Source organism: Kogia breviceps, chromosome 10 (genome assembly GCF_026419965.1).
Source record: "Kogia breviceps isolate mKogBre1 chromosome 10, mKogBre1 haplotype 1, whole genome shotgun sequence".
In the NCBI taxonomy this organism is placed as follows: Eukaryota; Metazoa; Chordata; class Mammalia; order Artiodactyla; family Physeteridae; genus Kogia; species Kogia breviceps.
In genome coordinates, this window is record NC_081319.1 from 19,114,090 (window position 1) to 19,140,692 (window position 26,603).

The 26,603-nt window shown below is 42.9% G+C and overlaps 1 protein-coding gene across 12 annotated transcripts in view; it reads left to right on the forward strand.

Annotated features, from left to right (window-relative positions):
* Positions 1 to 26,603, forward strand: part of EIF4E3 (eukaryotic translation initiation factor 4E family member 3) — a 148,238-nt gene that overhangs the window by 41,184 nt on the left and 80,451 nt on the right. For 5 of the 12 annotated variants that reach the window (XM_067043634.1, XM_067043633.1, XM_067043636.1 and 2 more), the window contains 5 exons: positions 8,020 to 8,114; positions 9,703 to 9,763; positions 12,415 to 12,481; positions 16,232 to 16,387; positions 20,986 to 23,522. In XM_067043634.1, the coding sequence (XP_066899735.1) occupies positions 8,089 to 8,114; positions 9,703 to 9,763; positions 12,415 to 12,481; positions 16,232 to 16,387; positions 20,986 to 21,032 (357 nt within the window). In that variant the 5' untranslated portion in view covers positions 8,020 to 8,088 and the 3' untranslated portion in view covers positions 21,033 to 23,522. Of the gene's footprint in view, positions 1 to 8,019; positions 8,115 to 9,702; positions 9,764 to 12,414; positions 12,482 to 16,231; positions 16,388 to 16,860; positions 16,920 to 20,985; positions 23,523 to 26,603 lie in introns of those variants that run through there. The other 7 variants (XR_010842506.1, XM_067043631.1, XM_067043630.1 and 4 more) reach the window with 3 other exon arrangements.

Consider the following 26,603-nt stretch of genomic DNA (forward strand, 5'->3'; position numbering starts at 1 on the left):
TTTTTTTTTTTTGAGGTCCCCATTAGACTTTTCCCATGCTATTGTGACATTGGACCCACATCAGAACTGTGCCTGGGGTTCCAGGAAGACATTGGTAAAGTTACACCGAGGGATTGGTTTGTTTCCCTGACCCTGTGTGGTGACAACAGATTATTGGTTGAGCCTTGGTATCTGGCAGCAAGGGACGTAGGGCCTTCAGGGACCAATTTAAAGTACCCAGGCCGGCACATACTAGGAAATACCTTCTTAAAAGCTCCATTGGGATATAATTTATTCAGTACATGCAGGTTTCTTTTTTTTTTTTTTTTTTTTTTTTTTTTTTTTTTTTTTTTTTTTTTTTTTGCGGTATGCGGGCCTCTCACTGTTGTGGCCTCTCCCGTTGCGGAGCACAGGCTCCGGACGCACAGGCTCAGCGGCCATGGCTCACGGGCTTAGTTGCTCCGCGGCACGTGGGATCTTCCCGGACCAGGGCACGAACCCGTGTCTCCTGCATCGGCAGGCGGATTCTCAACCACTGCGCCACCAGGGAAGCCCTGCAGGTTTCTTAAGTGTAGAAGTTTGATAAATTTTGACGAAGAGATGCAAACATGTAACTATCACCCGGATCAAGATTAAAAAATTCCAGCCTGTCAGGAAGTTTTTCTTCACGCCCGTTTCCTACCAGTCCTTCTTTACCAGAAGCAACCACTATTCACACTTCTGTCACCGTGCATTGGTTTTGTCTTGTATCGAGCCCTCATATAAATGAAGTAGTATACTGTGCCTGGTTCCTTTCACTCCGTAAGCACCGAAGGGTCCAGTGAATGGATGAGAAATTCATAGATGAACCACTTTCCTGCCATAGCAGGCTGCCCACATAACGATCTGTCAAGCTGTAACCACACCTTCCCAATGGCGGCAAACACTGATTCCTGGTATGGCCAAAAAAATCGTGCTGTTTTTATGTAGAAAGCACAGAGAGGCACACAGTACACAAACAGATATATAGTCTCTTGGTGGTATTAAAGTTTCACAAGAAAGTGATTAGGAGAAGGGCTCCTTCAACATAGGGGCATATGATAATGGAACACTGCCCCGAGGGGTCAGGAAGTTCTTTTGTGTCTCCGATGTGTCTGTCTGTCCTCCGGTTCTTCATCTGTAAAACAGATAGTAGCAGTTCCTCCTCCCTAGGGTGGAGTGAGGGTTAAATGAGATCGCACAGTTCTTAGTAGCGCTTGGTACTTAGTAAACCCTCAGCTGTTGGGAGCTTTTACAGAAGGTTGGATTCTACGCTTCAGCTTCATTGCTTGACCGGGGAGGATGTGGGCCTGGGTGTAGGGTGGCCACACTGCCTGGGTTGGTATCTCACATCTGCTACTTTGTAGCTCAGGCAAATTGCTTAACTTCTCTGTATCTGTTTGCTCATCTCTAAGATGGGAATAATTGTGATACCAACGGCATCATGAGATTGTGAGAATGAAATGGCACAAGGACGTAAAAAGCACCTAGTAAGTGCTGGATAATAATAATGAATTCGTCCGCCCTTATTTGCCTCCTTCTATTGGAACATCTTCTTGTACATTCCTCAATCATGTTTTAAATCACAAAACTGTGTACCACTACTTCTGGATGATTTATTTCAAGCAGTTATTCCCCACATTATACCACTGCGAATACCTCTACTTATGAAAATGTACTTAACTTGTCGATGAGTTTGAGGACTTCAGGCTGTGTCCTTAATATCTGTGAATAGTCCTTCGTATTTGAGAACTGGCCTGGGTGCTGATTTTAAAGTCATTTGAGGATATGCTTTTGCTCCACTGTCTTTTTATTTTGTGGTTATATGTTGATTCTTGAGCTCTCGCTCCATCAGCACTAACAAATTACATCCCTAGTCGTGTCTGTTTTTCCCTCATCTATGTTTAGATGCAGTGTAATTGTCATGTGGTATTAATGATTGCATTCCATAAGGGCGTATTGAGTAATATGTCTTCTTGTACTTTGAGGCGCTCGGCAAATCAGAGATGCTGATGGGGGTGGCAGAGGAATTGTTATGCCCGTTTATTAGCTGGAGGGGCTGAGGCTGGGAGGTAAGTGGCCCGAAAAGTGGTAGAAACAGCCAATCACGCTGTGCCCTGGGACCGGAACTCCCTCCTTTTCTAGGTCCATCCTCTTGCTTTTGGTCCACCCTGACTGAGGAGTGAGGGAGGCCTGTGTCTCCAGCTGGCCCCTGACCCCTGCTGAGGACACTCTCATCACAGCCACCAGTAATGCCCTCTGGTTGGAGTTAAATTTATTCCCTACTTAACCTGCCTTTCTTGGAAAATTCCATGTTTCATCTAGATGTGTTTTCCAGGCACTTACTGATTCCTTTTACTCTTTTGTAAACATTTCCAAATTTTCCACACGTCTTCTGTGTTCTTATGTCCTAAATGCATGCAGCGCGGAATAGAACGCAGCTTCTGAACAAGCCTGATTTTACCTGTGGGAGAAGGGAGTTACCGGCCAGATAACGGTTTGCAGGGGAGCGCTCCCTTGCTACCGCAAGACCAAAATTCCAGCCCTGGAAACTCATTCCTGTGTAGCATTCTAGCCCACCTCAGGTATCACGTTCAAGGTTTTGCCACACTGTGTCCTGTTGTTCTGTGTCCTACACGGTGGTCCCGTAAATTGACCGACTTTTTACTTAAATTTACGGAAAACAGAAGCTTCATGTTTCTTCTGTAAATGGATATCCAGCATCATTTATCATAAACAGAAGGTCTTCAGAGAAATATAGGTACAGTATCTTAAAATGAAGAGAATCTTCCTTCCATACCTGCGTATGGCCGGTGATACCAAGGCATCATCATCCCTTATCAGAAGGTTGTGGAGCTGCTGTGCTCTTGCAGGTCATTGAGGTAGGACAGCAGATTGCTTTGCAAATCATTGGGAAAGGAGGGCTGTCCCTTTTGGGAGGAGAGGTTTTATAGGTCCGGACCGATAATGGAGAATGATAGAAAGATTGATTCAGAGTCGTCACTGCCCTGGAACACAGCAGGGCGGCCCACGGTGGGTGGCATCCTGCAATAGAATGACCTGCAGTGAACCATTTGGGTGAAGGGACAGGGTCAAGGGAAGAAAGAGAGAAACTCCCTCCTCCTGAAAAAAGAGAGGGAATGCCCTGCAGGCAGGTCTACTTCATAGTTCTGTTTAGTGAAGCTTAGTATCGAGAATAACAGGATTATGTAGCTGTCATTTAATTTATTCATGAGGTACGTGAAGGGATCAACATTACAGTCACAGCCCAATTGTGCAGAAACAGAACTGAAGTCAAACAAAGTACCTGGATCCTCTGTCTGCTGCCCTGTTGGCAGCGGAAGCTGTTGTGCAGGTGGGGTGGGAGATTAAATCTTGCAAAGTGAAAGTGATTCAGTCACTTCAGATGTAAAACTTGGTCTCTCAAGGGGGATCAGCATATGCCACCCCAAAAATGTCACTTTAACTTAAGAATTACTTTGAACTGAAGGCAGTTGAAAAACAGCAGACCCAGGAGGAGCTCTCTGACCTCCTCCATCTGCCTGAAATCAGGGCATAAATTACCCTTTTAAAGGTGACATAAATCTACATTTGTAAAGGTGTCCCTTTTTCTTACCACTTGAGTCTTCATAACAAACCTACCAAGCAAATGTATGCACCCTGTATTTCCTCAGCACAGTCACCATATACCACCTCTAGGGGCCCCAGACCCCCTTTCCTTTGTCCGGTCACTCTCCACAATTTATCATCCTTTGTTAAAATGGTGTATAAGCTTCTGAGTCCAGTCACGTCTTTGGGCTTTCACCAAAGTGAAAGCCCTGTGCCCTGAAAAATATTAACATTAATAAACATATACCTATGGGCCTTACCCAGGAAGCCGAATACACACTGCTCTGCTGTTTCCCCCAACTTTTCTCCTGTTCTCTCCACGTGTGAACCCCACTTAGCTCCCTAACTCAGACTTTGTTTTTCATTCATTGACTTAACTGGGTGGTGAGAAATTGCCCACTCCCCCATCAGTCCTCCAAACTTTGGTTCTCACTTTAAGTCAAGCACGCCCTTTGGGATGCAAAGCAAAACCCATTTCTCTCTCCACTACCTGGCTCTCCCAGGTCAGAAACATTTTGCTTTCAGCCTGTTGTATCTGCTGTGAATTAAAAAACATCCATTAAGCTCTTCAGTTGCCTTTCTTCTGGGCTCTGCCCGTCCCATAAACCCTTGATTCACTCGGTGGCATGCAAGCCCCAGCCAATTAGAAATACCTAAGGAGTGAAAATGTTTGTTTAAAATTTCAAAAATACTTTCAAAGATTTATATGCTATGACCCGCGGAAGAAATGCTGCATTTGTTGGGTTTTTTGGAGGTGTATTTGCTGGATGTTTTTCTTTCCTTTCTTTCTTTTTTTAACACCATGTTGTCTGTCAGCACATGGCATCTTTTCTCCTCAAGTATTTTCAAGTGTATTCTCTCTCTTTTTTTTTTTTTTTCCTTCAGAACATTTAGTTAAAAAATGAGGAAATCTGCCAGTTTTCCTGGTAATGATTGATTATCTATTTGGCAAAAGACTGTTGGGGGAGCATAATTGCTTCAATCAGGACTAGTAGGTTGGGAATTTGTTAAGTGGACACCATTGTCTAGTGCATCTAACCACACCTGGGACTCATCACAGCGCCCTGCCCTCCTTTGATGTCCACACATGTTGACCGAATAAGTGATGCCTGACATCCCTCCCTCTCCTCGGGTTGTCATTAAGGCTTTTGAAAAAAAACACTTAAAAAAAAGAAAAAGAAAGAAAAAAACCACTTCATTATTATTAATAAACATTGTGCTTAGTTTTACTGCAATCTACTGTTTGCAGACCACTTAGAATTAATTATCAGTCTAAGGGCTTTGTTTTTTTTGTTGTTGTTGTTTTTGTTTTTTTGTTTTTTTTTTTTTAGTGGGACCCTCCCAGACCGGGGCACGAACCCGCGTCCCCTGCATCGGCAGGCGGACTCGCAACCACTGCGCCACCAGGGAAGCCCCAGTCTAAGGACTTTTGAAATCTATTTGCAAGGTTCTATCTGTAGTAAAACTTAGATGCTTTAACAAACATAAAAGTACGTTACAGAGAATATGACCAAGAATTATCAAGTTTCCAGTGAAACAGCGCTTGCGCTTCCGCAGGGGAGGAAGAAGATCTAAGGAGCGGTGTCCTGCCGGGTTCCTTCCTTCAGCTCTTTTGCCATCATACATGCTTGACGAGTATTCTACACACTGCATGAGGTTTGCAATACGGAAACAGACCGACTTAGTGCCACGGACTTTAATGGGGGTCCTTTCAATGAGGTCACAGCATATTTCACTCTCATCTTGTGTTCACGCAGAAACATGCAAACATGCACTTGAGTAAGTACATTAGGTCAGGGTGAAGTCTCTCACTGTATCTTCTTGGGCTGTAATCTCCTCCTCTCACATTTGCCAAGACTAACAAAGTCAGTTGTCTGTGTTTTCAAGAGAAGCTTCTAAAGCTACACCCTGTAGCACGATCCTTAGTGTGATTTTCTCACCTTTGGAACGGGAGAAGCATTTTGTTGTGTTTTCCAAGGTGCTTCAAACACTGAGTGAAAAGTTAGGATTTGAGAACTTTGGCAAGGGTGTGAGGGCAGGTGTTCTGGCTTGGTATGCCTTTTAGGAGACTTGAAGTTTGCTGGCACCAAAGTCCTCTTGGTGGAAGCAGGGATGTATATTCTAGCATAAGTGTGTCCATAAATTCTGCACAGGTCATTGCCACGTCATTGCAGAAATCCTAGGCTAGAGCTAAGGCAGCGTGTTGAAGGGCACGTGCTGGCGGGAGGACATCTTCAAGAGGTGCCCCTCACTCTGTGACCTCGTCCGTGACCTCGTGACCTGGTCCATGGCTTCTAGGACTGAAGAAAGATGTGCCTCAAATGTGTAGTAATGTCTGCGGAGGAAATGGCTTCAGTGGTTAAGGGTGCAGGTTTTGGAATCCAGCTGCCTGGCCTCAAATTCCAGCTCTGCCTATTCACACCCACACCACAGGCTATAACTGAAATATTGGAGTAATCTTATTATTTGCACTGATAGCAAACCATTTTTTAAGGTGGGTATCTCCACAAAGACAGATGTCTGAGGATCTGCTGTTACTACAGAGCTATTTTCAGTTACTTCCTACATTAGCACCGTTTTAGTATAAGGGACCCAAGGTATTCTTTTTGTTTGTTTATTTTTTTGTTTTCTCCTGACATTTAAAAAAATTTTTTCTTGTCATATTCTTTCTTCAAATAACTTTTATTGGGGTACAGTTGATTTACAATGTGTTAGTTTCAGATGTACAGCAAAGTGGATCAGTTATACATATATCCACTTTTTTTTTTTTTTAAGATTCTTTTCCCATATAGGCCATTAAAGAGTATGGAGTAGAGTTCCCTGTGCTATATGGCAGGTTCTTATAAGGTATTCTTAATAAATCTATTGTCAGGTCGTTTTTTTTCTTTTTTTGCCTTCAGTTTTATCTTATCATTCCCTGTTGCTGGCCATGCAGTTAATTTGGCTTCAGTTTTTATACAACGTGGGCTCAAACAGCCCATAAGGATTATCATGCAACATCGATAAAATTTCATTCCATCTATGCTGCTCCATTCACGATGCCCTTGGATTCACGTGTCTAATTGTTCTGTTGTTTGTTCTGTCCTCCTCAGATCCACTAGGAGACCCAGACAACCACCCTTGACTTACTTCACCACACAGAGTGATATTTTTCATTTGTATAGTAGTTCTGTGCATAGAGTTCGTAGCATAGAGATTCTTGGTACCATCCCAAACAAACTGGGGAGGGTTTTCTTTTTTGTAAACTCACTTCTGGTCCTAATCCTGATGGTCATACCAAACAGTGATGCTTGGGAGGATTCATCTGTGTGCCTCAGTTTCCTTATCTATAAAACAAGAATAATAATTGTACCTCCTAATTAGGTTGTCATTAAGATAAATTACGTAAACATGTAAAAGCCATAGACCAAATCCTGGCCCTATTATTGTTGCTGCTGTTACTCTCATTGTTCCTATTAGTCTATTTTTTTATGTCATCTGTTTCTGACTACCACCCACCCTGTGTCTTAGTTCCAGCTGTTATAACAGAATACCATAGACTGGGTGGCTTCAACAGCAAACACTGATGTCTCACAGTTCGGCAGGCTGGAAGTTCAAGATCAGGGTGCCAGAATGGTCAAGTCCTGGTGAAGGCAGTCTTCCTGGGCTTATAGACAGATGGGCATCTTTTCATTATATCCGCACATGGTGGAGAGAGAGAGCTAACTCTCTTTCTTTTCTTATTGGGACACTAATCCCATTATGGGGAGGGAGGGTTCCATCCTTATGGCCTAATTATGCCCAAAGACCCCACCTCCTAATTCCATCCTATTGGGGGCTTGGGTTTCACTATATGAGTTTGGAGAACACAATCGTGGAATTCCTAACACCGTGTATCTTTGGGCACCTTGTGGCTTTGGCAGCTGAGCTAGTCCCTCTTCCTTCTGGGAGAGGAAAGGAAAGGGGGACAGAGCACACGAGGTGATTCCTCTTTGCCTCCTCCGTACCCCATCCCCCGATCCAAAGTGTAACAGACTCTTTCTAGGCTTAGAAAGAAGACAGAGTCTGTGTCGTAAGGAAATATGGCTCAGTACACATATTCAGCACTACAGGCTTTATTAGATGCCATATACCTGTCAGAAAAATCAGTAGCAAGATCCTTACCCTGTTTTATGTAGAGACACATTGCACAGGAATGTTTGCTAAACCATAGCTTCCTGAAGCATACAACTTAGCCTGCCTTCAGAAAAGAACGTTCTTTAATGCTACGTTCCATTTTCTAGCAGAAAATTAGAATACTGAGAAAAATCTAGTTTGAATGGATAGGACTTAATGAGAATCGAATTTTTTTTTTCTTTAATGCATTCATTTTATAAGCTAGCGGCACAGTAAGTCAATACTGGGTGTATTAAACAAAGTGTTTTTCTTTTAAAGATATTCTGGAGTGTGTACAATAATATTCCTCCTGTGACTAGCCTGCCTTTGAGATGTAGTTATCATTTAATGAGAGGAGAGAGGCGGCCACTTTGGTAAGTGTCTTCTATACAGTTTGAGGTTAAGGTGGGAGGGAAATGGTTGTGAACTGAATCAAATAACTTCATGCCATATTGGAATGCCAAAGTAATTTTCTCCTGGTGGTGTTGCAAAGTCAGTTTAGCCATGATTTAGTTTCGAAATAGACCCCTTCCCACTACCCCTTTCCCCTTGTGCTCCAGAGTGAAGAGCAGGTGTCTCACATTGCAGGTGTCTCACATTGCAGTCTCACAACACATAGGTCCTCACTAGCTCGCTGAGGGTGCCATGCAGGTCTTTGTATCGGGGTGTGGCATCATTTGGGTTTGTTCCTTCACTTGTTCAATAATGACCTGGACAGTGGAGTGAAAAAGCGTATGGGCTGGAGGGGAGATGAGGGAACAGATGTGGTACCCACATCTATTATATGAACAAAGATCATGTAACCTCAGACGTACCTCACGTGGACCACGTACAAAGTGTATGATACTGATCATGGCCCAGGGTCGGGGGGGAAGGTGTCTTTCTTCTTTAATAGCTGGAGTGGTGTTGAGGTCGGAGGACAGTAAGCCAGTTTGCCTAGGCTGGAGTTCCCAATCAGTAGTAAACCCTTGCATCATGTCCCTCAACTGATCTAAGCCATTTACTCATTAATAAAATGGGAATATATCTTAGCTCTTTGGTAGCAAATGGCAGAAACGTAAACTGGGCCAAAAAAAGGAATCTTTTGGCCTCCGTAACTGAACCGTCGACCCGTAGGGCTGATTTCGGGCCAACCTGGGTGCTCAATTCTTATTAGGAATCTGACGCTCTCCGTCAGACTGGCTTTGCTTTTCTCTGCCTTGGTTTAATTTTCAGGCAGGCCCTCCCGTTTGTGGTGACAAAATGGCTTTTATAAGCTCCAGTCATAAGCCCTACAAGTTTGTCAATGTCAGCATTCAGCAGCTCCAATAAAATGCCAGGGCAGGCTCCCGTCGGCCCAGCGTGGGTTGCCTTTCCATCCCTGGCCAATCATAAAGACTAGGAAGCAAACCTGGGTCATAAGCCCACGTTTAAAGCTAGGATATGGAATCAGCCGTATCAGAAAGGGTCTGGCCTGAGAGTAGGGGACAAGTAGCTCCTTAAAGGGAAATTGGGGTGCTCTTGCTAGAAGAGGGAGCAGTCAGTACACAGGGAAACTGCAGATGTCCTCCTCCGGGGCTGAGTCCCCTGTTAGGCTTATGACACAAGATTGAAATGCGAATCAGATGAGGCGATGTCAAGAGCGTGACATTGAAATGTGAAGGCCTTCACACATGTGAAGCACTTGTATTAGTTTGTCCACCCCGGGTGGTCTAGGGAAACTTCTCATCACCACCTCCCTGAGGATGAGAGCCTGGTGTCCCATCACCTACCCTACCCTTTTGGCCACCGAATCCCACTTTCCTCCCTCCCCATCTCCATCCCCTTTTTCTTTCATCTGCTTCTGTTTCCAGTAAACCAGGGAGAGTTTATTGCAGAATGCTCCATTGTTTTTTTGTTTTTAATGTCATCCATTGTTAAACTAGATGTGTGTAGAGCTACTTAATCCATGAGTGTAACTGTGAACATTGGTCTTTGATCTAGGGAAGAGGAGAGTAATGCAAAGGGTGGCGTATGGAAGATGAAAGTTCCCAAGGACAGCACGGTAGGTTTGTTCTCATCCTTTTCTAGAAGCTAAGTTCGGGGTTGTTGACTGCTTATGATGAACCTCTTGTGCATTTTAGACAGTCCGCCTGGTAGACTCAGAACGGGACTGGGGGTGAGAAATTCTATTCTGACCTTGGTGGTTTTCTGCCTTACCCTGTCACCTTGAAAATATATTGTGAGTCTCTGTAGAAACGGTGCAACAGTGTGACTGTATCGTATAGTTCTGAACAGCTACTTGCCTATAAACTTTACAGCAAAGCTTATTAGGGCTCTCACGTCCCCCACAGCCATAACCGACATGTGGAAGTGGGTTTCCGTAGTGAGAAGCAGGAAGGATCCTTCCCAGCAAAGGCTCGTCCCTTCCCCACTGGGGCGACAGGCACTTCTGAAAATGACCCTGGCACAGAGAGTGGGGATGTGTGGGAGGCCTTGCATCTCACTGCTCTCTGGGGTTTCGTGCGAGGCTGTGTCCCGTCTCCCTCTGGGGTTGATGAAACTCTGGTTGATGGCACGGCCTGCTGGGGCGCTGGTTGGCAGCGGTCAAGCCTCAGAAACCTGCGTTTCCCAGGAGTGAGCTCTAATTCACTGTACTGACTGAAAAGAGCGTTCAAATCTATTCTTAAGCCGCCTTTGAAAATGGATGAAAGGACACATGCTCCCTAGCCTCACCTTTTCATGGTTTCTTTCATGTGAATGAGCTCAAAGGATTGAAACATCTCCAGGGACCCATAGGCTTGACCTCGCATTGTTTCCCGAGGAGCACAAACCTGAAGATATGACCCAATTGGTTTGTTAAAGGTGCAGACTATCATTAAAATGCGTAGCTGCAAGATTTGGCATATATAATTTTTAAAACGTCAGGGGAGCAAACAAAAAAACCAAGCAAGGCCTGTGAAGCCCTTCCTGCCCCCCTAAAAGGAGAGAAAGTTGTTTGGAATTTCCATAAGAACACGTTTTCCTTGCCATGTTCTGTATTTACTTGCAGTAGACATTGACTGCTGGTAGAAACAATGATGATGTCAGCGTTGGATGAAAGGTAGCTGAAAGACAAGGCTGTCCTCCCTCCTTGTCAGCTCACTTGAGCACATTCAGTCGCAAATAATAATGCTTTCACATCTGCACAAGTGTCCTCAGCCCAAGCAGCTCAGCGCTCTCTTTGTTGCTGACCAGTGGGAATCTGGTGGGTCAGCCTCCTCTGAAATCACTACAGGCGAGGGAACATCCCTTTCCCCGAACTCCCTCTCAGCAGTCTCATCTTTGTTCCTAATAGCGTAAGAGACTGCAGATGAGACAGATAAAAAACAGAAGGGGTGGTTTCTAGGTGGGAGACAGGTAGACCAGAACGGAGGGTCTAGGAAAGAGAAAAGAAAACCCTCCTTGAGAGTGAAAAGTCACGATGGTTAACTGCTGTGGTCTTGGTTAAAAATTCAGCGAGGCTGCTTTCAGCTCATTAGAACATGATAATACATACTCTTATTATAGTTAATATATTAGTGGGCGCCTGGTCCGGAGCCAACACGCAGCTATTTATGGAATGGATCTCACATCTCCAGTGCCCTTGTTGCAATCACAGTACTGAGCCCGTCGAACGCAACGTTTGTTGACTAATTTCATGGTCACGACAGCCCTGGGAGGTCCGTCCTATTATTATTCCCTGTTTGCTGAAGGAAACTGATGCCCAGAGAGGCTAATAGCCTGCCCAGGGTGCAGCTGTAAGCCGGCTGTCAGGATTCAAACCTGGTTCTGGTGGAGTTCAGGGCCTGTGAGCCATGACGAGGAAGAGGTACGGAACCAAGAACTTTTCGAGGAGGAGTAACTGGAAAGAACTCGGAGGCCTCCAGTTACCTGTGCGTGGATGCTGGCTGTCGATTGGACGGCATTAGGGGATCTTCAGCAGAAGAGGCTCAAGCTTTTCTCATAGGGAAGAGGTGGACTAGAGTGTGCACTAATTCTTCCAGGGAAATGCACGCGTGCATGCGCGCGCGCACACACACACACACACACACACACACACACACACACACACACACACACACACACACACACACCACAGTTCAGTCACTTAGCAGAAACAAAATACCTTCAAGTGAATGGAAATCTGCAAGTCTCTGGTAGTCAGTAAACCAGAGATTTCCTTAAGTGTTCTTCACTTGTGTAGCCTTGGAAGTACCTTATAAAGTGCAGGAAAAGCCGGAGAGGGTTTTGAAGAGAAGGGTGGTGCTAATAGCATTCACTTTTAACCAGCTGATAACATTTTGAATCAGTGAGAGGCAAATAAATTGGAAAAGTGCAGGTCATTTGAGTGCATTTTTCCCATGTTGTTCTCAACTTCATCAGAGGTGGCACTAGAGATTAGCTTTGTGGCTTCAGACCCCACAGTTTTGTGGACGCAGAGTTTGTGTCTTGGGATCCCTTGTATCTCTCTGTGCAAAGAGATGTGTAAAACAATACAAACATATGCCACCACGTGGGTGTTTACGCCTGTGATTCAGCGATGTCTGCGGGCTCTAGGTAAGGGCGTGGAAAGGGTGTGAGAGGTTAAAGAAAATGTGACTTGGGTAGCTCCTGAAGATAATTGTTTAAAAATGTATATGTGTTCCTTCCCTTTGGTTTTCTTTTGTTTTGCTTTTTATTCTTTTCCCGCACCAGTCCACAGTTTGGAAAGAGTTGTTGTTAGCGACTATCGGGGAACAGTTCACAGACTGTGCCGTCGCAGGTAATGAGACCCTCAGCTCTGGCCTTCCCCGCTCGCGCGTGCTTGGCTTGTGCTCGTTCCTTGCTGAGCTTTGTTTCTGTGTGTTTGCCTTTTTTACATATTTTGGAGTCGCTTATTTTGTAACTATGAAGTTACTTAGCTTTTTCCCATGTGATCGTGGCGTTTTCATGTTATATATGTGTATGTGCATATGTATATTTACATATGTGTATATTACGTGGATATACATACGTGTACATGCTTATGTATGTTTTTGCACTTATAGCTCATCTTCATAGTATCCATGGCCATCTGTCTAAAATAAATAGGCAGGGAAAAAAAAGGAAAACTATTTTTTTTAATTGAAGTATAATTGACATACAGCCTTATATTTGTTCCAGAAGAAAATGAAATTTGACATTGGGCTCCTAACACCGCTGGTGGTGGGTTTCCTTCATCAGTTCCAATTCTTCCAGAAGAGCCCAGTGCCTTCGTTGTCACCTGAAGTTTGTAGTTAGATCGGCACAGTCCTTTCTTACCTCTCAGTTACTCGCCCCTTCCTCCTGTCCCTCTTTTGGTCCCTTCTACTCAAAGTGAGAGATAGAGGGGAGGTGGAGATGAATCGCCATCGGTGCCTGTGATCCGACAATTGGGGCTAAAATGTAAAGTCTTCAGGACTTTACTTTGAAGACTTTACTTGAAGACTCACTCAGTTTTCACATACCGAGTGAGTTTCTGAGAGCCCTGTGAATACATTTTTATTTTTGCTTTTTTTGTTGTTTGTTTGTTTAATTAAAATATAGCTGATGTACAAAACCCGTAAGTTTACAGGTACACCACATACAGAGTCACAATTTTCACAGATTATACTCCGTCTGTAGTCATTACAAAATATTGACTCTATTCTCCCAAGCTGCACGACACATCCCCATAGCTTATTTTATACGTAATAGTTTGTACTGGTTAATCCCTTACCCCATTTTTATTTTGCTTTGTTTTTGTCATGAAACCACTGAAAGAGGAAAATTGAATTGCTAGTTTAAAGCTTTGTTTTCTTCTTGGGTAGTTCCTTCTGAATGCTTCTGAGGTAACCTTTAGAATATAACATTTTTTCCTCTTCACCTTTCAGCTTTAATTTTTTTTTTTTTTAACTATTTGGTATTGATTGATTTGCCCTCAGGCTTCTTAACTGGTTCTGTCTTTGGGAACCGTTACAGGCCTAGCCGGTGCCAAGCAGGTTTCATATTTACCTCACTAATAGTTTCAATCATTCTACTCTTGTTTTCCTTAATTCTTACACCTCTTTTTATTCACTGAAGACAGAACCTGGGTTAAGATGAAATTGTCTTAAAAGTACAGATTCCTTCTGTTTAAATAGGGGGTAGGTAGCAACTTTACAGTATGTAGTCAAAAATGCATCTTTGGTATAATTATAAACAAATAAATCCCTGGGAGAGGAAGTTTTCTGTATGAATTATTCCTGTTTCCAGAACCAGGGAAAATAGTCTAAGTAATAATAAATAGGCAGGATTGAGCAAAGAAGACCTATTGTTCCGTGGTTGACTTTGGAACGAGAGCACCATTAAGTATTAACTGTTCGCTCTTAATTAACCAGCTCCAGCACTACAGCAGGTCAGCTCATCTCTCTGGTCCTCACTTCCCCCCATTTTCAAACAGTGGCTCCTCCCAGCTCTGACGTCTTGTGCTGCCAGTACCCTCAAATAATCAGGGTTTTTGCTGGTTGGTTCTGCTTATGAATATTACATGTTTGCTGATGGATCTCCTTTTGCATATGGGCTGCAGCCTTTTTACCGTGCCCTTTCTGAAAGTGCTGTGCTAGGAGGTTACACGTAGGTACCAAAAGCCAGGCCAGACGGAAATATTGACGGTTCAGCATTTTCAGCACCCGTAAAGCCACAGTACCCTCTGACCAATAGTGTAGAAATGGGCAAAACAAAAAGACTGGAAAAATGCTGTTCTTTTCCTGAAAGGCTGAGCTAGTGTCTTCGTGACTATTCTTGGAAGTGGTAAATGCCAAAGCTTCCCTCTTCACTTGGTGATTTTTTGTTCACATAGAATTTGACATTGAGCTCTAGCAAATATACTTTGAAGATAAATGAGGAAACAAGAAGCATGTACATAAGACACATTTCTTGATGGGATAATGAGTTTCTGTGGAGAGCCATGATCGGGTACTGTTTACTTTTTCGGAAATTTTTGTTTAAATGTGACATGTATACAGAAAAGGACACAAACTACTATGTGTGTACCTTGGTAAATATTCTTAAAGTAAACAGATCCCTGTAACTGGCGCCCAGATCAAGGAACAGAATGTTACTGGCCTCCAGAATCTGTCCACACCCTCCCTTCCCCCAAAGATGGCCACAAGCCCAACTTCTGACACCTTCGACTCATTCTGTCTGCTTTCAAACACTTCTATACATGGAATTATTTAGTGTCACGTCATACACATTTAGCCAGAGTCCAATTTATTCACAAAGGAAAGAAGGGAGAGAGGGAAAAGGGGAATGAAGGAGAGAAAGGAAGGACGGAGGAAAGAAAGGCATTATTTTACTGAAGATGAACTCCTTTAGTAATTGGACAGGTCCTCAATTAAATTGTATCTAAATGCTGGAATGCTTTAACCTCCAGAAGACACACGGAAAAACTGATAGCAGACATATGGAGATGTACAGATTTATAGTAAATAAGAAAAGTTAGGCAAAACATATTAACTAAAGCAAAATTTCCTAACTTTGATAATGCTCATCTTTCACATTTCACTCATTGATGCTGAGTGTGCAAGGCAGAGAGGGGTGACCCTACTTCAGTGATATGCCACAAACGTGTACACCAGGAGTCAAGTCTTTACTCCTGTCGTTTTGCTGCAAATCACAAAGTACACAAAGTGGCTCCATAGGACAGTACACAATCCTACTTATCCAGCCACCATTCTCGAATGCCTACAGAGCAGCCCCCATTCCAGAATTTAGTTAAAAAAAAAAAAAAAGACCTACATTAATCAAGGTAGATAAATGCTTTCCTGCCCATTTGCCAAAGTGCTCTAATGACATGGCCACACTTAGAAGATACTTTATACACAGGGCTAACAGACGGTCATTGAGCCTCTAGCCCAGAGTTAAAATGCCCACACCAGAAGGGGGATGGCTAGGGAGAAGCAGACAAGAGCAGAGATGAGGAATAGGAAAGGAGCAGACAAGCAAAACCTCAGAAAGCAGAATGAGCAACTCGGAACACAGAGTCTGGGTCCAGTTAGCGTTGGGGCCTAGAGTACTAACCACCCCGAGATCTCTGAACGGTTGGCAGGCAGTCGGGAGAAGTACTTGCTGTTCTTAACAAAGACAGCCAAGCATCGAGGAAAAGTTCATGTGAGTTCAGTTGGCTTTCAGAGGGCCGATCATTATGCAACTTGAAAAAGTCTCATCAAAACAGAGTAAGAAATAGTCCACAGCTTCGGTAACATGTTAAGAAGGGTAAGTTACTTGTCTGGAAAATTCGTTTGGCCGGGACACTCTGTTTACCCAGGTCGCTGGATAAATGTGACGTGACTGCTACGGCTTTTGCCCACTAACTTGCTTTTGTCCAACGATTCCCCTTAGAAACAGTATTTATCACGGGTTCTCTCGTGCCACCTTGTCTTGATCATCTTCTCGACAACTTACAGATAAAATGATAAGTGCTAAAAAAAAACCGACTCCAGCGGACTTGAAATTATCACTCATTTCTTTCTTCCCCCTTCCTTCCACTCAGATGACGAAGTAATAGGAGTTAGTGTCAGTGTCCGGGACCGGGAAGACGTCGTCCAAGTCTGGAATGTAAATGCCGCCGTAGTGGGGGAAGCCACCGTTTTAGAAAAGATCTATGAGCTCCTGCCCCACATATCTTTTAAAGCCGTATTTTATAAACGTAAGTGCCTCATTTCCAGTTTCTACTTTCTAGCTTATTCTATCATACTTTTAAAGACAGAAACCGTGTTGCCAACGAGGTGCAGGGAGAATGGCTTCAAATTCTCTAATCCAATAAATGATTCAATAAAAGACATTTTAAGGGTGTTTAAAAAAAACGTTAGCCTCAGAAATTAAAGTGAGATTTCAGTTGTCGCCTAAACACACGGATCAGAAAAGAAGATACTTAACCGGTTTTTGTTATTGCAGAAATTCAAACCTGATCTCAAACTTGTCATTCTCAGAAAAAAATTACCTTCTTTTCGAAGAAACAGTAACAAAAAAAGTTATTATATGAGCTGGCAGGTAGATTTTCAATCATCCCTTCATAAACAGGGATTTATAATGTATAACATCTGTATCTGTGGAGGAGCTTGTTCTGCGCACAGGCACGATTGAATGTTCTACTGAAATGCTAATACGTCCTCATTACAGATGACGGTGACACAGGAGAGAATGCACGCATAGTGGTGAAATGTTAACAGTATGAATAGGTGTGTGGACCCATTGTTTCCATCATGATTCATGTTCATTGCTTTTGTGTGCGCTTTTGAAAAAGTCATCTTTTTCATAATGAAAACAGCTTAGTGCTATTAAACCACTGTTTGGTAGATCAAACTGCGGGTTACAGTTTTAACAGTGAGCTAGAGAAAAGGATTGACAGCCCTACACGTATACGATGGATTTCCTTTTCCCCAAACTATTCCAAGAGTCAGTAATCCAATTTTTTTAAACCACGGCATTTCATTGAATCTAAGATGCCCTTGATGTTAAGTATTATTTTAGTATTACTAAGAAAGAAAAATACAAGGCTCCTGATTAAACTGTGGCACAGTCTTGATTCCGGGGGTCTTCATACGTGCAGTGGGGAGGCGGAGTGGGGAGTGCGTCTTAGTATTAGTGAAATATACTCTCTTACCGGTTCACTTTTCCCAACCCCTTGTCAAAAAGGAGAAGAAGAGTCACATTTTGCTTTGTGACTGTCTTACTATGACATGAAGACTAAGGCCTCCCTGTAAGCAATCATATAATCACAGGCCCAGTGATTTAGATTTTAAGTAGTGGGACAGATCTGCTGCTGCAGATATTCAGGAGATGCTTAGCATCTGAATTTTAAATGAAAGTTTAAATAAAAGAGACAGAGGACGGCACTGCGGAAGTCGCACGTTGATTGTGCTGTGTGGAGGTCGCACGTTTGTAGATGCAATTTTGACTCCATAGGGAACATTAATTGTATTTTCAGCCCAGATATTAATTGAAAGTTCAAGGGCCTTTTTTTTTTTGTACTCCACGAAACTAACTCCAGCAGAATCTCTCCAAAAGGAAGTATGTTTCGCCGCCATTTATGAACGGGGCGAACACGTTCTTTACCTCCTTAGAACCTTCTCCACATTTGACTCCAAAGAGGAGAAAAGCAATTTGAATGGTAAAGTCAGGCACTCTGGATTTTTGTCCCACTTCAACACTGTGACCTCGAGCAAGTCACAGTTTCTCCTCCTTTCACTTTCCCATCTTACTGTTGAGAAGGTTGGTCTTAAATGATCTCCAAGGTCCCTTCTGCTTCAAAATTCTAACACAGTAGGGTAGCAGCAGGCTCAACGCATGATAGGAGTGTTTGGGCCCCAGAGGTCATGGGGCCACTGAGTGGTTAGGCTAGTTTTTAGGGCAGTGACATAATGAGGTGAGATTAAGCAAGGATGAGTTATCACTTCATTGTTGCGATGGCTGGGGTTAGGGGAGGGTGAGGGGAGAAAAAGGCCAGACAAAGGAGGGGACGTTGCAGCTCCCCGGATCGGGCGTCCTTTAGGGCGTCGACACTTATGTGGAGGCCGTAGTGAGTGACGTTCACGAGTTAGGCAGAACTGGCTGCGGGTCTTAGTAGAAAGGCATGTTGTAAGGGCATAAATTAACATTTAAAAATTAAAATAAAAATTGGAATTGGAAAAAACAAGCAGTTGTCTTTTGTATAAAGCAGGCAGTCCTTTACTCAGTAGGGTTTATATACACCACGTGTTGCAGAATTGGTTTGGAAAGATGAGGTTTTGGGCAGAAATGTTATTCACAGCTTGATAAAGAACAGGTAGGGTGTTGTTAGGTAGGTAGGTAAAGAACAGGTAGGGTGGTGTTAGGTAGGTAGGTAAAGAACAGGTAGGGTGGTGTTAGGTAGGTAGGTAAAGAACAGGTAGGGTGGTGTTAGGTAGGTAGGTAAAGAACAGGTAGGGTGGTGTTAGGTAGGTAGGTAAAGAACAGGTAGGGTGGTGTTAGGTAGGTAGGTAAAGAACAGGTAGGGTGGTGTTAGGCAGGTAGGTAAAGAACAGGTAGGGTGGTAGGGTGAACTAGGGTAGAAATGGCCAACTCCAGGCTTTTCCTCAGTCTTGTTATAGGGGCCACGTGCCGGGAGATTTTCCCGAGTAGAAAGAGCCCGAATGAATTTGGGCAGGGCCTCTAGTCTGGTGGCTGAGAGTCAGGCTGTTGATAAGTTATCTGTGTGTTAGATACAGTTTGATTACTTGACTGGGAAACTTAAATGAACGGAGACACCCCCCACCCCCACCCCCACCCCCACCCCCCGCCCCGCCAAATTCTGTTAAGTTCTTCGGAGCAGCTGAATGACAGATGTCTTCTGATGTGAGAATTGTTTAGAGCAGAGTTGGGCAAACTACACTGTCAAGCCAAAGCTGCCCCCTTCCCACCTGTTTCTGTGTGGGCTACAGCTAAGAATGGCTTCCACATTTGTCAATGGTTGGAAAAAATCAAAAGAAGAACTACGTTTTGTAACATATGAACATCGTGTGAAATCTAAATTTCAGTATGTATATATGAAGCGTATTGGTACCTAGCAATGCCTGTTTGGGTATGTATCATCTGTGGCTGCTTTCATGTTGCAAGGGTAGAGTTAATAGTTGAGACAGAGACCCTGTGACCCACAGAGCCTAAGATGTTTATCCCCTGCCCCTTTCCAGAAAAAAGTTTGCCGACTCCTGGCTTTGACCTTTTCTATATTCCCTTTCAACCAAGGCTAACCTAAGGCCCACAGAACTTTTCCCTGTTCCCCACAACTCTCCCGATCCTGAATGTTCTGTTCCCATCTCCATGAGCCGTCAGGATTGCACTGTCTTAACTATGACTGCCCCAAACGGTCCCTCACGCTGAGAAGTAATAAAAATCCGTGGACAGTTCCTACCTCTTGATTTATCATTTGGGGTCCAGCATCGCTAAGAGGTCTGTGCCTCCCTCCCCCATTTGACCAGTAGCAATGCTATACTTCATTGAAGAGCAGGCCACATTTTGTTTGATGTCTGTCCTAAAAATCTTTCTTAAAAAGAAAAAAAAAAAACCATAAAAAGTGAAATATTTATAAAGTTCTACCTGTGAGAAATGTTCACTTAAGTCAGCTTGGATTCCTGGCCACCCTTGGGAATTGGGCCCACCTGCGGTAATAACCCCGGGAGCTGTAAAGTGTGCTTCTCTCAATGTTTTATCCAAGTGAAGAGCAGGTTTGGGTGAACAACCATGATGATCCTAAAGGCCAAATAGTCCTGTTCCCCGCCTCACCCCTACCACACACTAGTCTGAAGAATTTAGTCCATCTTAAAAATACAGACTTAGGCGGGGCTTAGGAGGTGAGATGGGCCAGCCCATGTCTGCCTTCCTCGGACATCCTTCCTAGGGGGGAGGGAGGGGGAGACAATGCATGGGGGGATCCTGAGTGGCCTTTGGCTTTTTCAGCCCCAAGTCAGTAACTTTTCTATTTGAGAGAAGAGGATCTGCCCTTGCTTCCTGATGATGGTTTAACCAAGTCCAGGACGTGGATTTTCAAACTTGGCCTTTTGCCTTGGAGGAAATATTTTCTATTTCACAGGTCTCCCAATTCTCACCTCCACTTTATAAACATTTAAGTCTTCGGAAAATATTTTTCATAGCATCATTTTTTTTTTTCTGAAGTTCCTAATTTTAATTAGTCATTTTGCAAGCCAGACAGTAGGGCTGGAAAAAAAGAAGAAAGAAAAAAAAAAACAAAACAAAAAAACCGTGATTGGGAAGAATAAAAGACCCATGCATTTAATGAAATTTCATTTCCCACAGAGGGTGTTTGAAGGTAGGGGAGGACCTTAGAGCGTTGCTCCCCTCCTTGTGTTGTTCTCAGTTTTGTTTTACTTTTGTTTTGTTTTATTTTTAAAGATAAGCTTGTGAATGGCCCTGTCTTGGTTCTGTGAGGCCCCCCCCCAGCACTGCGTTCCGCGGGGTGCGTTTCCCTACAGAATTTGCTGGCAGCCCAGCGTATCCTCTTCATCAGCTTGTTGGGATTACTCATCCTCTCCGGCACAGCAAGAAGGAACAGGCAGCATGCCCGTTGCTTGTTTATTCCTTGTTTTAATTTTCATTATTACGTTTCTCAGGAAATGCACGCCTTAGCTAACAGTTACTGGCACACAAAGGTATTTGAGTTCTTGCCAACATTTGGGGAAACTGAATGAGATGCCTTAGAGGAGGGTTGCCCCATCCTTTGCTTAAAGTTTTCTTTCCTTTTTTTCTTTTTTGTTTTTTTCTGTCCTTTAGCCCATGAAGAGCATCATGCTTTTGAAGGTGGACGTGGAAAACACTAATTGCACTCTGTAAAGAATTCTTTGTCCTTTGCTGATTGGTTTTGGAAACGGTCTTAACAGGAGGGAGAGTGAAGAGAAGACTTGCCGAAGCCCGATGCTGGTCCATTTAGAGTGGGTTTCTGCCCTTGCAGATTGAGCAATTAGGATTCCAAGTGGCAGGTGGGGTGGAGGGAGATTGTGTGGGTTTTTACAGTCACATAACTTGCTTTTTTTTGTTTTTTTGTTTTTTTGCTTTCTGAATTCTCTGTTCTTTTCACTCCAGTTTTTTTTTTTTTTTTTGCCCTTTTAAACTCTTCATTCAGAATAATTATTGTTTTCTATACTCCCCTTTCATTGAGGCACAAGAAATTGGTTTCCCTTTAAGCAGCTCTGCTGTACCTAGTTAATGAGAATATGCATAATCGTGACAATACTGCTTTTGAAAACCACACTGTCCTCCGGAGGGATGCTAGCTGGTGAAACCTGTCTTTTGATTATTTGTTGTGACACATTCCTACATACTGTGCACTGGGCACTGTTTTTTCTGTCCCAGGGAAAAGAAAAACCTTACCTTAATCTGATTTTTCACTGAGAGCACACACATCTTTTATTTTTCCTTTTTAAGAATTTTTTTTTCCCCCGAGATGAAAGGAAGATAATAGTTGGGTTGCCAAACATGAAAACTATAATCACAGTTGAGTATCAGGATATAAATCAAACTGTATAGATCTTTGGACCCTCTGTGGAAATATTTTCCAACCAGAATTTCAATTTGACCTTTTCAAAGGGAGGTGCTTAGAGTGGTAGCAAGAGAAAAGGTGATATTTTAATTGTTTGAATTAAGCTGCTTCTAAATTTTGGGTGTGTGTACCCCACTTAGGGCTTTCCAAATCAATTCAGACACATTTTGTTAAATGGCCCCCTTTTACTGTTCATATTGTGTGTCGTTTCCAATAATCAGTCATTCTCCGGCCTGGGCAGCTTTCCCCTGCCTTTTTCATTTAGGGGCAGAAGTTAAATCTCATTTCCAGGATGAATGTGAACATTCACAAAGTTGAACTCTGAATGTATTCTGTTCACATTAATTTTTAGATTTGTTGAGATCACACATCGTATTGTGTTACCAAATAAATACCGGTTTTAGTAGAAGGAAGTGGCCACCCTCTGGAACACTCAGAAGGTTCTGATTTCCCTCCCTCGACTCTGTCAAGCCTCCTGCTGCATCTACCTGAAAAAGGCAGGGCCGTTTGGAGACGCTTCCTCCTGCTGGCGTTTCTTCTGGACTCAGGGGAGCTAAGGCACGCTTACACATTTCACAAAAGAGCGGTGCATCCGAACTTCATTGCACCCAGGATTCTTAATTCCTCTTGCAGAATTGACCAGCAGAGAGAGGTAGGGGCTACTTCCAGCTCACAGCCTGTGCTCGTAGATAAAATCCTCCATTCAAACAGTTTAAAGGATTTGAAACAGTATCTTTTTACAAAAGTCCTGCCCTTCACTTGCATCGCTAACCACATCAACCATAATAACAATGATCATGGCTTTTCTTTCTCTTTTTAATGCTTTGTTTCTACACTTGAGTTTCTCCAGTGATTTCAAAATGAGGTGTAAGGATATCAGGCCCATTTTTCAAAAGCCTGGAACTTTTATTTTTTTTTAAACATTGTACTAACATCCAGCTTGTTTTTAAATTATTGATCAAGGATTTTAAAAAAATATTCTGGGCATGAATTTAAATTCTTTTCTATAATATAAGTATTTTTCTGATAGAGTAGAAAAAAGGATATAATTGACTTATCTTCCTTATGATTGTCATATATATTTCCATAAGTAAATGGATGTTGAAGTATTTTTATTTTTGAACTTTATTTAAAGCATTGTGATGACATGTTCAAGTTTTGCATGTATGTAGCTTTTGAAGTAAAAAAAAAATAAAAGGAATAGGAATGTTAGGCTCCCATTAATGTTTTCTAGTTTCTATTGTTTACGATCACGAAACGTGGCTTAACACACAAAGTAGGTTTTTTTGTCCCAGAGAACTTGGGCCACTCTTTCTGACCCTGTGGAAAATACCAGCTGTGAGAAGGGTTTCATTTGCCCAAGTTAAAAACCTATCATCTAAATTACCCTAAGAGAGGATTTTGTCAGATGTTGCTTTGGAAATTGTTTTAATTGACTATTTAGTTCTTAAGAGACAGTGTATGAACTAAGCTGATGTAATCACTTTAAAAACCGCTCATTACCTTTTTGGATTAAAGAAGCTAATACTGTCTGGAGATACAAGGAAATGTTTTGTGGGGCACGTGACTTTAGTGTTAGGGTGGCGTCCCCCCCCCCTCGGCCATTGCTGGGGAAAGGGGGTACTTGCAGTAGAATCTGGGTGTCTTTCAGCCAAGTCTCTGCAGGTGTAGCCTGGACTCTCTGCATAGAGCCATCCAGAAGCCAGAGAGCTTGCTCTCTGGTCTTTGTCACTCCTATTAAACAAGGACAGATGGGACGCATTGAAAGTAACTTGTCTGTATTTCGGTTCTCTTTTGTAAGCGCTCTCTGAATGCCAACTCGCTCCGTTTTAATATTCCTCCCACCCACAACGTTTCTGCATTTCTGAAGTGAGGGTGTAGTTTACAGAGGACACGTCCATTCACTATAACCTGCCTGTTAAATTCAGGGATACCGTTGATGGAGAAAAAACATGGAAAGGAAAACACGATTGTGGTAAACTTTGAGTTTAACTCGACTCTGACCTTCTCCACTTCCTTGAATTTAGCCGATGTCTACATCATACATATAGTCACAAGACTTTGTACCTGAAAGAAATTTTGAACAGAATTGGGCCCACTAGACGTAGTGTATAATCTACCAACAGAGAGAGAGGTTGTCCTTTGTGAAAGGACAGGGGACTAGCCAGCGTGATGGCGCTGGGCATTGAAGTCTGCCGGCTACACCGCGGTCCAGGCTTCCTTAAACAGGGAACACTCAAAGTCTGGCCCCCTAACGCCAAAACATGTCACCCCCATCACGCGCTAAATATCTGATCCAGTCTGGCCATTGAGGCGCCGATACATAATCAGATGCCCTTGTTGTAAGCAGCTCTCATTCTCTGCCTGTCACACTCAGTGACCGAAGCGGTGTCACAGTGTGGTGTTAGAAAATAACCTTCTTATTCCAGGAGGCGGGCATTTTGCTACACGATGCCCGACTCTGAGAGGATCCCAGCTTTTGTATTTACACAAAAGTGACAATGTTTGGAGCCATCACATGGTGGCGCTGCTTTCCCGCCGGCGCTTCTGACTCAGCAGCAGAATGTATCCAGCTCTGTTTGTCTAACCATTTTAAGATTCCACTGCCTGTTGCTCTTGTGGTTTTATAAAAATTTGATGAGGTACTACCAGTAGAAGTTTAGCTCTCCTACACCTAATAAAAATGTGTCAAAGATAGAGCACTCCGGATGTGCTTTAAAAAAAAAAAAAAAAATCTCAAACCTTAGGCTCTCATTGAGCCTATAAGCAGTTAGGAAGAGAAGGAATGAAATAAACTAACGTATAGGAAATACCAGAAATATTTCATCAGAGTGGGCAAATCTTGTGCCCAAAGGGAGAGGTAAAGTTCGAGTTTGATTCTTTTTTCTTTTCTTTTTTCTTTCTAAATATGAAACTCCCCTTTCAAAATGTAAGTCTGCTGTTCACCCTTCCTAGATTGATGTTTCTGTCACGTGTCGCTCGTTACAAGTGAAAGTAGAGGACTGCCTGTGGACAGTTTATTTCTTAAAAGAGGATATTCAGACCGATGACAAGTTACTTAAAAGTTTGGTGACTCAGGATGGTCGTTGCCTGGAGAACTAACTGCTGCAACAGCAGAGAGGGGTCAGAAGGTGAGGAGGAAAAGGATAGGAAAGGAAGTGCAGTGAAAGCCCGCTTGGGGTCTCTTCTCCTATGCAGCAGTTCGAGTGGGCTCTTCCTCTCCATCTCCCTTGAGGAAAAAAGCCCAAATAGATGCCTCACACATCTGATGATACTGTTCTGTTTTTGTTTTCTGCTTTTACGTATGCATCGAAATCTAACAGCACTTCTTATTTAGGTTAACCCATTCAGGCTCAGAGTCACTATCTTATAGATCTGGCCGATACAACTCTACTCCTGAAACTCAGAGACTCTTAGAATTTTAGAGTGGAAGGGACCTTTGAGATCATCTGCCAGGGCTTCTCATCCCTTAGCATGCCGAAGAATTTACTGGGGTGCTTCCTTTCTCGACCCCGAACCTAGAGTTTCTGATTCAGATACCTGCCTTTTTAGCAAGCGCCCCAGGGGTTCTAATGTGGTTGGTCCTCAGACCCCCACTTTGCAAACCCCTCATTATATCCAACCCCCGATGTTTCAAATGGGGAGAGCCTCACAGCCACCGCCACCACCACCCCCACCCCCCCCCGCAAGATCTCTCAGGTGACCTGATTTGCGTGTATAATACCAACAACCTTCTGAAGGCTGGAGAAAGCCATTATTACTTAGACTTGAGAAGATGATGTTCGTAAATAAGAACTTTGTGGCTGGGACCAAAAGCAGTAGTAGATAGCCCACCTCCGGAAGTCCATAATATAAAACCTTTAATACAGAGTGGTGGCTTTTCTCTTTTCTAGATACCATTTCAGCCTGTTGAGAAAAAAGAAATTAATATTCAGAGAAAGTAGGTACCCCGTATGTGCAGTAACTCCTTTTCCATAATGTCTTACGGCATCTGGGGTTCAGCATCATTGAACGAGATTAAATGAACATTACAGAGCTATAAAATTGCATGTAAAATAACGCAAAACTGTTCAAATGACTATCAGAGGAGTCTGGGAATGAATTTCCACTCAGATTAATTGTCACTCCTAGATGTGGCTTAGCAAAGCTGTTACTAAATTGGAAGGATCCTTTGATACATGGAAGTATCCCCCCAAAATCAAAGTATTCCCTAAACCCTGTGAAGGATAGGCAAAAGTCATTGTGAAGTCTGTATTACTCTGTTCTTCGTTGCTACTAAAATTGAGAGTCCCATTGTATATGTGCGTGTTGAATGTACGTTACTAGAATATCCAATACCAACAGCCTTTTGGATATTCTGTGCTCTTGTGTCCTTCAGAAATCACAAGGTTGAAGAAATCTGTCTTAAATGTTTTTCTTTTGGTTGCTGTCGGAGAAAAGTGATCAACTCATTTAACGAAACGCACGATCTCTTTATGACAGTTTCAACTTCTCACGTTGAAGTCAGAGAATTTTTCTGAAACTTCTGTTTGGGAACAAGTGTTTGAGGTTTATTAACCTGGCACCTTTGCATGAGAGAAACAAACGAAGTAAATATCAGCATTTCTGAGTTCTCTGTAGAACTTTTTAATTTTTTTTTACATACAAAGAAGAAGTGACTTTTGATGAAGGTTTAGGAGGTGAAAATTTTAATTTTAGCAGTTCACATAAATGATGAATGGGGACTATTAAAGGGCTTCAAGCATTTTAATTAAGTTACAGGGTTTCTATTTTCAAATAGAGCTATTAGCTTTGTGAGTATACATTAAATCACCCCCCCCAAAAAAAAATTCCTCAGCGCTTAATCAGGTAA